This window comes from Podarcis pityusensis (assembly GCF_964106645.2).
Source record: "Podarcis pityusensis genome assembly, chromosome: Z".
In the NCBI taxonomy this organism is placed as follows: Eukaryota; Metazoa; Chordata; class Lepidosauria; order Squamata; family Lacertidae; genus Podarcis; species Podarcis pityusensis.
The window spans coordinates 30,621,042-30,634,885 of NC_138044.1; the positions used below are offsets into that span (position 1 = coordinate 30,621,042).

The 13,844-nt window shown below is 41.8% G+C and overlaps 1 protein-coding gene across 10 annotated transcripts in view; it reads left to right on the forward strand.

Annotated features, from left to right (window-relative positions):
* Positions 1-13,844, forward strand: part of DACH2 (dachshund family transcription factor 2) — a 326,286-nt gene that overhangs the window by 258,852 nt on the left and 53,590 nt on the right. For all 10 annotated transcript variants that reach the window (XM_080991271.1, XM_080991262.1, XM_080991264.1 and 7 more), the window contains 2 exons: positions 7,523-7,658; positions 10,369-10,449. In XM_080991271.1, the coding sequence (XP_080847397.1) occupies positions 7,523-7,658; positions 10,369-10,449 (217 nt within the window). The remainder of the gene's footprint in view (positions 1-7,522; positions 7,659-10,368; positions 10,450-13,844) is intronic.

Here is a 13,844-nt window from a genome sequence, read left to right on the forward strand (position 1 = left end):
AGGAAATGTTATAATAGCACAAAGGAAATGTCTGTTACTATTCTTCGACTCACAGAGAATTGCCAAAGTGGTATGTTCTTGGTTGGCTATTTACCAATATCCTCTGATTATCTATGGGTTTGTTTGGGTTGTTGTTTTTCCTTTGGTTGAGCAGCTGGCAATTAATGAGTTGATGAGAAATGGTCACAATGCAGTGAAATTAGTAAGTGAACATCTGGTATTAAAATGCATGCTGGTATTAAAATGCATGCTGAAGGTGGAGGTAATCTTTCAGATTATAGTGAAACGAAAGTCCAGTTCGGGCCTGAACAGGAAATGCTTCTTGTAGGGGGAGGGGGACAGGGCCATCCATGCTGGCTCTGCCCCAAACATCCTATCCACTTACTTCCTAATCTTCTTGTGTTGGGTGGGGAAAGTCTGAAAGGGGCTTCTGATTGCATTCACTTGGACATGAGTTGAAGTATTCATGCAGTTAGACACCCTTGATTATCAGAGTTCCCAACTATGCTGAGCGTTCTATGTAGGTTCAGTATTGAGAAGGTTGGGACAAGAGAGAGTGGAACTGGTGCACACTGGGACATGGTGGGTGAGATGAGCTTGTGGAGTTAATGCCTTCAGGTTGGTAGTCCTCCCCCCGCCCCTCCCCCAAGGCATAATTCCTAAACAGCATTATTCATTTTATTGATACCAAAGTTACTTCCTCTGGAGGGACAACGACATTGTGGTAGAGAATGTTCTTTGCATGCTCAGAGGTAGAGCAGGTGATCCACTTTCAGAAAGTCCAAGGTTAGCTTTCTGTTTCCAGTTTAAAAGCAAGAAGTGGTTAGTAGTGGGAAAGATTCCTGACAGTCATGGTTACACAGTAGTCTGGTAAGCCTTTAGTAAACCAAGTGGTAGGTTAGAAAAGTGTGAAGTTCAGATCATTGCTCCAGGGATATGCTGTGGATGAGAAGCTTTGCTGTGTACATGGAGATCCCCCAACTCCGCCATAAGAGCTTCATTCATTGGGATTGCCCCCTGTGTTGAAAAGAATGAGAAAGTCTACATTCCTGAAGCTAAATATGCAGGTTGTAGCTCACATGAGGTTCTGAATTGAAACACATCCATCCAATTTAAGCCTGATTTATACTTTACCTGTGGCATGGTTGCCATTTCCTGGTGATGGGATTCTATGGAACATTTGGATGATTCTCTCGTGTGGTTACAAAGATTACATGGGCAAAACAGTTCAGAGCTCCACCATTTCTGAATATTTGTGGGGAGTGGGAATGTGATGGCCAGTCACTCCCAACATGGAAATGCTCATTTGGTCATACCCCATGATACCTCTGCATCCATTTAAATGTATAAAAATGCTCACTATTCCCATGTTGCTTTCACAAATTTAGCTGAACATGTGGGTGCCAGGGGGCATAGCCGGAGAGATGTGCCAATCTTTAGGCAAGGCACAGAACATCTTTCCCTCTCACATGTTCTATGAATGCATGGGGAGGTTCTTTGAAAACACTATTTCAAAAGGATACAGTGGTACCTCGGGTTACAAACACTTCTGGTTACAAATACTTTGGGTTACAGACTCCGCTAACCCGGAAGTAGTACCTCAGCTTAAGAACTTTACCTCAGGATGAGAACAGAAATTGCACAGTGGCAGCGGGAGGCCCCATTAGCTAAAGTGGTACTTCAGGTTAAGAACAGTTTCAGGTTAAGAATGGACCTTCGGAATGAATTAAGTTCATAACCAGAGGTACCACTGTATTTGGTTGTCAAAAGATTGACCCAAAGGGCTACCCTTGATGCAGCCTTCAGCTCCTTCTGAGAAGTGCAGCCTCAAACAGATATAATAACATTAAAAACACCACAGTGAAAACATCACTTTGAAGAGATAATTTACATTACCAAAGGTATTCTTTGTTGATCGGGAAGCCATACTTTCCCTATAAAATCACAATCTTGAAGTTTCTTCATTTTTGTTTTCAGAAAGATCCTGAAGCAGGGTGATGTTGTTATGCTGCCTCCAGTTTCATTAGTGAGTTAACTCCCACATTGCCCTGCCCAGAAGATCACAAGAGGAAAGGCATAAATTAAAAAGAAATATCGAGACAAATGTATGAATAAAATTTCCAGTATTCAGACAGAGCTGCAAAACCCAGTTGTCAGCAGAGAAATGCCATTAAGTCCTTTAGGAACTCATTAATAGATTAACATTTGGATGAGTAATTATAGCTGCACTAGAAATAAAAATAAACAAGCAAGCCTTAGCATCACAGCTCCTCTAAACACTTGGCACACAAGTGACGATCAATACTATGAAATATCACTGCTGGAAGTACTAAGGTCAAGTTGATTATGTCAAGAATAGATATGCTCTGCATGTGTGTGTATCTGTGTGTTATGTATATGTTGTTGTGAGTTTGGCTGACTTGATCACTGTGAATGGGTAGTTTGGGCCCTGGCAAAAGCCATCTTCTGTCATGTGGTACCCATTGGTACTGAACTTATAAAGGGGCTATGCAGAATGCATGGACTAACACACTACTGATAACCACCACTCCCCCATGGCTGATCCATGATCTTATCTATTTGAAGCAGACTTGGGTGTATATGCATAGGGTTCCATCCATGGAAATGGGAGCGCTAATGTCAATACTTCCACATGTATGAATCCCTTTAGGGTGTTGGCATCTAGTGGGAACAGTTAGCCAGTGCATTCCAGACAGCCCCTTAACAAATTCATGGGTGAATTTAAAACCAAAACATAAAAATGCAAATAAAACATCAATGTTCTCATGCAAACTCCTACAGTTAAATCACATGTGTGCGCACGTGCACACACACACACAACCGCCACTTGCCCAATAACAGCTACAGAAAGCTTTGGCAGCACACTAACAGCACTAAAGTAGGACTAAAGGTAATGTTGAATGCTTTTTAATGACTGGATGGTCTGCTGAAGTTCAGCAGTTCATTTGCAGAAGAGTAGGGTATGAGAAAAATATCCTGCAGGTTGCATTTCTGTACATGTGTTAGAAGGGGGATGCAAAGGAAAATAGGACACTTATTGGTAAATGATATTATTATTATTATTATTATTATTATTATTAAGCCCATATGTGTTTGTCTATTTTAAACTGGCAGCAGTTTCAGTTTGTATGGAATGAGAAAGGAACAGAGAGAACTGGTAATTTCTCGACAGAGCTATTTATTAATTATTTTACTTTGAACAGTGTATATAAACTGTTCAACTTTTAAAAAATGCAAAACAATGTACCAAAAGTAAGAAGAACGGTGCATAATGAAATAATATGAAACCAATAAGAAATGCAATAATTTCACATATCCACAATAACCAGCAATATACACGACACTCAGACTAATCTTGGAAAGCTTTGGTAAAGAGAAATGTTTTTAGAATGGTGGCATAGAAGGCAAGGCTCTGCCACCCGGCTACTGGAGCATCAGGTGGCAGATGCTGGTGGCGTGGAGTGGTGGCAAAATGTTGGTGCACAGTTGAGTTGTCTTTCATTCTTACGCCATCCTGATGCCCTTCTGTGCAGTGAAGGACGCTGTCCCTTTGCCAGTGCTGAAGTAAGATTCAAATACCACCTCCTTCCCTACAGACCCTCTCAGGTGTTAAGATTGGAAAAGTGGCCCTCTTAAGACTCATGCCACCCTAAGAAGTTCTTCAGGTGACAGCTGAGGAGAGGGCATTATCTGTGGTTTCACTGGTGCCTTCGTTATACACCTTTAGGTGCCAGGCTAAAATGTTCCTGTTTAACTAGGCGTTTGGCTGATTGACATCTTATGCCTTTTTAAATATGTTGTCGAAGGGAAGGTGGTTATTGGTTGTCTTTGTTTTGATTTTTAGTATGGTTGGATGGATGAACAGACGGATGGATGAACGGACGGATGGACAGAGAGACAGACAGATGATAGATAGATAGATGATAGATAGATGATAGATATAGATGGTGGTAATCTTATGTTGTTAACTGCCCTGAGATCTATGGGTATAGAGCAGTATACAAATTTTAATAATGATAATAATAATGACGACCAGCACTTTGAATTGTCCCCAAAATTGAACTGGAATCCAGCACAGATTAGACAAAGTAATGTGCTCCCCCCACCCCCAAATCCCAGATAGTACTCTTGCCACTGCGTTTTGCACTAGTTGAAGTTCCCAAACATTCTTCAACAGTAGTTCCATGCAGGTCTACTTTATCTAGGAAAGGGTGCAGCTGGTACTGCAGCCAAAGCTGTGCAAATGTGCCCCTGGCCACGTGTGCCACCTGGCAACCCAGGAGCACCTGCAGACTACAACCCTGGTCCTTCAAGTAGAGTGCAATCCTATTGACAGCAGACTTTAGTTTTGTTGTAGCAGTCTTCTAATACAGGAATGGGGAATCTGTGGCTCTCTGGTTCCCCTGCAACTCCTACCACTCCTGACCATTGGCCATGCTTGGTTGGACCTGACAAGAGCTGGAGTCCAAGCACCACAGGTTCCCCTTGCGCTTTTCTGATATTTTCTTCTCTCTGAGTGAGTAGTAATTCGCTATTCAGAAAGAAGCCTTTAATGTATAGGGCTAGCGGAACAACAGCTATTTCAGGAGAACAAAACTGAAATACATGAAGAGTGACACGGGGCTGTAAAATTCAGAAACGACAGAATGAAGTCATCAAGGTGTAAAAAAAAAGATTTCAGGCTTTGAGCTTTGCAATTTTTCTATTGAAATGTCCTCATTGATTTGTTACAAATACTGTTAACCCTGTGTTTGGAAAATGGCGGGGACATTATCGCTTGTGTTCTCATTTGTAATAAAATAGATTAACTTGCTGTGAAATTTTAACTAGACGGAGACACAACAGTAGCTACCTAATGAACCACAGCTCATTGCTGTTAAGTAGCTTAATAGATGCATACTGATTACGAGGCTGAAAAATGGATCTGTTTACGTGCAAAGAAGAAACTGCTCGCATATATTAAGGGGCAAAAAGAGAATCACAACTGCCTTCCATTATAGAGAACGTCTCAATCCACATCCTGGTTCTCATTGCTGGGTCTTCATTTATCACCAAGTGCCATCTAAATGTAGTTTGTCAAGAGTGCAGACCTCTAGGGAGCTGCCTACCTGGGAAATGGAAATCCTTCTCACATCAAGCATGTGCCCAAATGTTTAGTTAGCAATGATGCAAATTTGCTTTCTCTTTCCAAATGGGTTCATTATTTGCAAGTTAAGCTGTTCTGTCATTGTTCCATTAGGCCAGAGACTGCAACTCCCATCTTTCCTGACCATTGGCCATGCTGGCTGAAGTTGATGGGAGTTGGAGTCCAACAACATCTGGAGGCCCACGGGTTCTGCTTTAAAGTCTTGAATCAAAGGGGTTCTCTGGGGCAAGTAAGGGATTGGAAAAAACTCTTCGAATGCATGCAATAGATGGGAAGAATTCAAAAAACAGAACCAACACTTCCTTGTTTCTCTCTCAGGTCCTTTCTCAGTTTAGGTAATTTAATCCAGAAGCCATTTTCACTACCCAAAATAGTAGTGCCTATTGCTCTCCTCCTTTTCTTACCAATATAGTTATAATCTCTGCAATAATATCCTACAGGTCCCCCGGGAAGAGAGAAGGAAAAAACACCCAATGTTTGTTTCAAACTGATTTAAATCAAAAATGCCCTCAAGATACAGAGGCACAAAAGGCCTTGAATAGATTACGATCTGTTTAAGGTTAACAAATATTTTTAATTAGTAGACAAATAGTACAGCAATTAAATGCTTCTCTTTTAAGTTTTATTAGTTATTGTATGTTCATTAAATAAGAGATAATGAGTTAAAAAGCATGTCCGTTGAGGATTAACCACTGTATAATAGATAGGCATCTGTTACATGATTTTGAGGTTCACTTGGCATTGAATGTCCAATACTTATCCTATTAAAAAAACGAATTTCAGGCAACATTTCAGCGCCGTGTGTTTGGAATAGACAAATGCTACGTACAGTATTACAATTAGGAAACTCTGTTCTAGGACCCCCTGCACAGCCTGCACAGCCTGCTGGAAGCTGAGCTTGAAAAATGAGGCCTGATTAGTAGCGTGGCATCTTAACACATTGCCAAAACAGAGGAAGCTTCCTTATACTGAGTCACATCATTAGGCCATCCAGCTCAGTGTTGTCTACACTGACCAACAGCAGCTTCCAAGATCTCAGAGGGGACTTTCCCCCAGCCCTACCTGAAGATGCCAGGAATTGAACCTGGGGCATTATTCATGCAGAACAGATGCTCTACCACTGAGTAGTGGCCCTCCCCTCCCAAGAGGACATGTATCACCAACAGAGGACACAAAGAGGATAGATTTACATAAAATTTGCATGTGTTAATTTGTAGGTATAGAAAATTGGAAATAATTACTGTGATTTAAATAGTGGGTTGAAACTGTGACCAGTGTCCCTGCTTTGTCTGCTGTCCAGCTGCTAACTACTGATGGGCAGCTTCAGGACTCATGATCTCCCTTCTTTTTTATCTTTAAATTGGACCTGGATCAATCAGCACTTGAAACAGAGAACTGTGTTCCGTATAGTAGGATACCTTACTGACTAGGGAAGCCAGAGCCTAAAATAAAAAATCACTGGGCAGGGTCTGGCATCAGCACGGAGAGAGATCAGAGCTGCAACAGGTGGTGAGAAAGAGGTCTTTGATGGATCTAAGGACGGAGCCTCTCAGACTTTGGCAAACCTTGAGGTAGAGCCTAGCAGATGTAGGTGGACCCAATCCGTAGAGCAGAACACAAAGCAATTCAGCAAAGTTGTGCAGCAGGAGTGGCTAGCCTTTGGCTCCCCAGATGTTCCTGAACTACAACTCCCACTATTCCTGGCCATTGGCCATGCTGTTTGGGGCTGATGGGAGTTGTAGTTCAGCAAGATCTGGAGAGTCACAGGCTACCCCACCCCTGGTGTACAGCATAAAAATGCATTGGGGGTACAAAAAAAAGACTGTCCTTTGGGTAACTGATCTTGAAAGTGTATTCTAAAGTAACACTAAATACTATTTGATTGCTTTAATTGCTTACTATGGCATGGTCATCTCACACAGCCACTGCCTTAGCTTGTGCCCCAGGTATTAAGGAGCGGGGTTAAAGCATCCCCACCCCCCGCACACCTCTCTGGGCTCTTTTCCACCTTTGACTTTCTCTCACCAGAGCACTCTGGAGCTGGTTGATGCCTGACTGCCTTTTGAACAGCCACCTACAGCACTCTCCCTACCTGCTATTCCCAGTGGTCTTGAGGTCTTGAGTCCCCCTTGTATTCAAAGGCACTGCAACAGAGCCATGCTAGCATGCATTCCTGCTCTCCCTCTTGCCTACCCTTCTCTGCCTCTTCAGCTGAGGCACCTAGGATAGTACTGTCTTGGCAGATATTTGTGTGTGTTCTGATATGTTTGGGGGATGACCTAGCCTTCAGTCTGAACTGGGGCAGCAGTGATGTACTCCAGATACTTTATTTTAATGTGCTTCTTCTTTCTAAAGGAGAGAATTCATGACAGCCCTTCACCAGCCCCATCCATGGAAGAGAGTCAGCGGCCCGGGAGTCATGCCTCTTCACACCAGAGCAGCAGCATTTCAAGTTCTCCATCGCAGCTTGACAACACATCAGATAGAATTGGTTGGTACCCTATTCATGGCGACTGTTCCGATGCCACTGATGTCTGGAAGTGTCCTTTGTCAAAGATCTCTCACAAGAGACAGGTGGAAAGAAAGCTAATTGTAGGAAGTGAGCATATATCCAAAGGATGCAAACAAGAAATAATGACTGTGGGTGGCAATAACATTTAATCAGTTAGATTAGCTACTTAAGAGCACAAGCCTAAGATTGTTCTCAGAGAAGTTCATCCCACTGAGTTCAGTTGGATTTATTCCCAAGGAAGATTGCACACCCAATTTTAAGTGGAGAGAGGAATATGATACAAGCTTGAATCCAATTTAATTAGGTAACAGTTATAATTAGTACTTCCTTACAGAATACGCTCTGGTTGGTTTCAGCCCTGAAAAATTTAGGAAACAGATTGTATTAGTTTAGGAGAGCTCCTGCAAGTCCGAGTAAAGAATACTGAGCTGGATAGACCAATGGTCTGACTCTTTGTAAGGCAGGCTACCTACGTTCCTATACTCTCAGTCTGCAATCTGATTGCAACCTGAAAATCACCATATTTATTTTAAAATGTTTGCTCTCTGACAACAAACATTCATCAGAGTCATGTAAAGTATGTTGATAATAATAATAATAATATTTTAGAATAGAATTTTAATAGTTCTGTTAAGTATGACAAATGTAATTTTTAATCAATAAAGAAAATAAGAAAGCCAAATATCATATAGTTACCTCATCCATGTGATTTTACAGGTGCTACATTAAAAGAAAAATCTCAGTGGCAAAGATTATTGTCTTTGAACTGTCATCCATCAGTTTGGGTTGTTAACCATCTAGCTGTCTATATCTGTCTATTAAGTGAGAGGAATTACAGATAATTACCAATTCCTTAAATCCTCTGGTCTATTAAAAGCATTTTTCTTCCGAAATGATTTCAATGAATCACTCTTCTTAATTAGTTAATCTGAACATTTCAGAGGAAATCACTCATGTCTCAACTCATCTGCAGTTTTTCACTTTCTTTGTGGTTTTCTTTGTATTGTGCTTGCAGGCTTATTTCCCCCTGTCTGCAAGAATTGGTAATTCCCTCCCTCCCCCCAAAAATTCCATTCATTTTGCCCACACCCCTAGACTCCCATTTCTCATGTGTATGGCTAATGGATGGAGGGTGCGCAGTGCTATTTTTTTAGAAAAATAGGTGCCAAAACGCACCATGAACACCTCCTTCGTTCTCTTATAAGGGCAATGTTGCCCACTGGAAAGGTGCCGGAACTCAGTTCTGGTGAGTTCCTGCTGAAAAAAACCCTGGGGGGTGGCATGGAGCTAAGCATCATGGTCTTGCTCATGGCAAGTGTGCTTAACTGGCTCTTCCCTTCTCACAGAAGACAGAGGCCCCTGTTCCCCTATATGTAATAGGGAGCCCCAGTGATGTGGAGAAGGGGCCAGTGGGAATATAGCTGGCTGCTCCCTTCAGATATTCACTGAACATGTAGATGCCATTGTAGCAGAACATAGGGGTGTTGGAGTACAGCTGTTGGCAGAAAACATAGCCCCAGTCTACCTTTAACGCGTTAGACTTTTATATGGAAGGGATAATGTGGGTTCCTAACACTAGTTGCCTTCTTACACAACCACTTCAGAATTGATCATACAAGGTGCATGAGCAAATGGTGCATATGGATTTTTTTGAACTTGTGAATGTGTCCAACAAGGTACAAAATATGGGAACCGGGCATTTTTTTAAAAAAGTGAAATATAATTCCTAGAAATGGTGATGGTTTATATTTGAATGATCTAATATTTCACGTTCCATAGCAATTTTGCTGGCATCCATAGCAATTTTGCTGGCATCCATTACTAGACTCCAGTTGCCAGTATTGATCACAGAGCAGGGATGGAGAACCTTTGGTCCTCTGGATGTCAGACTACAACTCCCATCATCCTTGGCCATTGGCTAGGGCTGATGTGATCTGAAGTCCAGCAACATCTAGAAGACCACACGTTACCTATCACTGACATAGGTGAGGAAAAGTATTTTGCAAATTCACTTAGAGATGTGACCTCTCTCACATTAGGAAATAGTATTACTTGGTATTTTAGAGAGCATAAATGGATTGACATTTGACTATTCCTCAGGCAGATTAGTAGAATATCATCAGTGGTGATAAAGGAGACAACTAAATATTTATGTGAAAGCCTCTGTAGTAGGAAGAGTAGGTATCCCTCCTGCTAAGGCTTGCTTCAGTTGACACAATCCCACACTGCAATCATGGTGGGGTTAAGCTTTAAGAACATCTGTGAATTCTTTGCAGCGGCCATAAAGTTAACTATTCTGATTTCTCTGGCTGGGATGTAATGTAGCCCAGTCAGGGGCCACCAGTGGAAAAAGGACACCGAATAACTAAAAGGATGTGCTTTGAAGGCCCTTTCCCATCTGACTTTGTATGAATTGGCCAGCTATGTTGAAGCTCTTGGGCTTCACAAATCTCTTACCCACTAGCTAAAGCAGTGTTCATTATAAAACCTGATCCTTGGTGGCAGGTATGTGGCACAATACATTTCCAGTTCCTGAATAGCAATCTCAAGAAGACTGAGCGCCCCCAAGAATATAGTAATTGCTCTTCACTGTTGTACATTGAAGATATTGTTTATAATTTTGGCAAATATGCAGGTCAATGACCCTCACTCTTTTTCCTTCTTCACTCTGTCATGCCCATTCTTTTAGGCATGCTGCCAACTAATAGAGAGGGTGAATCTGTGGATCAAGAGCCTGGGCCCAACCCAAAGAAACTCCTGAAGGAAAAAGGTAATGTCCTCTAACATTTCGTTCTTCACAAAGGATGACAGACTGGATTTACTGCACTCTTCCTGTCTGTTGAAAAATGATCACAGTAGCTAAGTGTGTAGTTTTCCTTTGGTTTTAGATTGAAATTAGATGGCATTTGTTGCAAAGCCCCCCGCCCCCTCTGTACTCTGTCTTCTAACCATGGAGAACAAACAAACAAACAAACAAACAAACAAACCCTGTCTGGTTCATAGGCTGCAAGTTCTGCTTACGCGGTTCAATCAGTTGTTAGGGATATTGGTGAGCTTCTTTCATGTAGAGGTAAAACAGCTGATCCAGACCCCTGAGGCCTCAAGCTTCATGGAAATAAACACACCAGTGATAGGGACAGACAGAAAAGCAACGCACAAGTATAGACGTGAAGTTCAAAAGAGCCAGGTTTTATTCATTGGGAAGAGAGCATTTACACAGGTTGACGGAAATAATACATAATTTCAACACAAAGATAGATGTTGATGCCCTTGGATGGCGGTATCTATTCCCGAATAGTTCTAGAGGACCAAGACCAAGTGTAGTGCAGGGGTAGCCTTGAGATATTAGGGTCTTGAGCTCCATAAGGCTACATATATCAAACCCTGTATTGAAATACCCATCTGTTTTTTTTTTTTTATAAATAATCTTTATTAAAGTTTCAAAAGGTTACAAAAAACAAAACAAAAACACACACAAAAATAACACAAAACACAACATAAAAAATTCCACCTTTTAAGTCTCATTTTCAATAACTTCTTTTCATGACTTCCCCACGCCTCCCCTTATTGTATTCCAACTCCGATTGTTTATTCAAGCAAGTTTTTATCCTTAATGTCCTAATCATAATTTATTAATTTACTTAACCATAAATTATTAATGTGATTCTTTATAATAATTTTAAACCTTAATTCATTATTATCCATTAATTTAGATTATTTAACAATTTTTAGAATATATACCTTAATCATACATAAAAAGAGATAAAAAAAAAGAGATATAAAAACAAATTATAAAATACCTTCCCTAAGATTGTCCCTAATTCCCATCCACAGATTCCCCATTCTTATAATAATAAAGAGCATATAGTTTTACACTGCAAAATAAAAATCAGGCCCCCTTTGGACTTCTAAACCCCACCCTTCTCTTCCCGGTTTCAATCCCAAACCAAAGTCCAATTAGTCCATCTTTTTAGCCTGGTGACCTTACGTCCGAGGCTCTCGAATCTCTCTCAGTCCCTTTCCGCCGGCTTCTTCGAAAATCTTTCATATTGAACACCCCAGGTCGGGGAAGTACCTTCTCCATGTTAACCATATTTCTTCCAGCAAGGCCTACTTGTTTAGAGGTGGAGCTCCAACTCTGTTTCTTAAGTCTATATGTCCCAAATAATCCAGTTTTCATCTTAGTCGAATTGGAATTCTTCTTGGCAGGTCTCCGGCTCTCTTTTATCTTCTGTAACTTTTCAGCCACCCCTTCTTTCTGCTCCTCCTGTTCAGCTGATGTCTTAATCTTTGGTTTCTTTTCTTGTCCAGCTGCCTGTGTTTTGAGCATCAAGTCCCTTTCCAACTCAGTAGGTATATTTTCTGTTGACTTCGGTTTCGTAGGACTTGTAGACAAAACATGGCCTTGCTCGATCCTCTCTTGCAGCTTTCCCATAAGAAAAATAAGCTCTTGCAAGTCAGCTCGTATTTCCCGACCTAGTTCCATTCTTGTAATATCCAAGAATCCCCTCTAGAGGGATTCTAGTTACTTAGTATTCTTTTCCCTTCCGATCCAAAAGTCAGGTTTATTTGTATCAGTCTTTCTTTACTTTCAATATTTTGTAGCAGTATAGCCGGTTAGAATTTAAGCTTTGATTTTTCCGGCTTTGACAGCTAATTTGACAGCTGTCAAAAGTTTTCTATAAATCCTCTGCAGGCTCTTTTCACGGGTTACTCCCGGGCTTGAGAAAGGTGGTACTTAGTCCAAATAATTAAACTTTTGTCCTCCGGCACATTAGCTTAGTCCTTTAAATCTGTGGAATTTATATCTTTTATCAAATTACCCCAATTCTTCACGCAACCTTAGTTGACAGCTCCTTGCTTCAAACTGTTTACAATAAGGGGGGGGGCGGACTTCCCTTTTTTTCACCTCCCCCGCTCGTGCCAAATTCATAATCAAATTATTTGTAATCCAATTTCCCAATTACTCACGGGTTGTTGTTCTTGATTTTAAGTCCAAATTTTAATAGGAAGAAGTCAGCGCTCTCCGACAAATGGCATGCGGCTTCGCTCGGCAGGGGAAGCAGAAGACTCACAGCACCACGCCACTCCCCGGCACCCGTTCCGTAGCCTTTAAAAAGGCTCCTTCGCGAGTCGGGAGGGCGCTAACGATGCCCGCCGAGTCACCATGTCCACGGGCTCCTATGCCCGTGGTTTTTGAGGGTCCCCGTGTCGCCGGCACGGCAAGACCCAGCCCCTGTCAAGCCGATTCCCTCCGGAACTCGGAGGGAATCCGCCATTAGCCGATCGCGCTAACCCGGAAATACCCATCTGGTTCCTTCTTGTCTTGCCTTCAGACACCAGATCAAGACACTGTTTTTTCAGTATACTTTTGCTGTCCATGGTGAAGAACAATACGCGCGCGCACACACAAATGCCACGTACAGAAGCTGCCTAGTTTGGCAGCTGAATCTTACTCTGATAGTGGTAACAGGATAGTGTCCTCCACTGTACCTGAGGCTACTGCATTGATGAGGGTGCAGCATAGGTTCAAAAGCACAAAGGGACATAATCACCAGGCCCTTGGTCCACCTAGTTCAGTATTGTCTACACTGACTGGCAGCAGCTCTCCGAGGTTTCAGACAGGGGGCAAAATAATAATAATCCCCAGCTTCACCTGGAGGTGTTACGGGTTGAACATGGCACCTTCTGCATGTCAAGGAGATGTTCTACCTCTGAGCTATGGCTGTTCCCTTGTAATGTGGCTCTTGGGAATGTGCCCCAACATTTGTCACCTGAGTCTTCTGCCTAACAGATGGTCATCGTATCACAGTTAGGTCCTGGTTTTGCTGCTGCTTCTTTTTCCCAGTTTTTCGGGTTGCTGCATTCGTTGAAGAGTGTATGTGTGTGTTTTGCAATGTCTGAGCTTTCTGGTTGTTGTTTTTTTGTTGCTTTGAAGGACCATATGAATGGAAAAGCAGAGTGAACATGTCTACATAAATAAATTCAAGTATAATATGGTATGCAAAAATAGATTAAATATGAATATGACTAAAGATTTTGAGTGCTTACTGTGACTCAGCAAGTTGGCTGACAGTTGCATTTCTGAATACAGTTTTCCCCCCTAGAACACCCATTTTGGAGTGAGCCTGTGGCTACAGATTATTGCAAGTTATATGGCAAAAT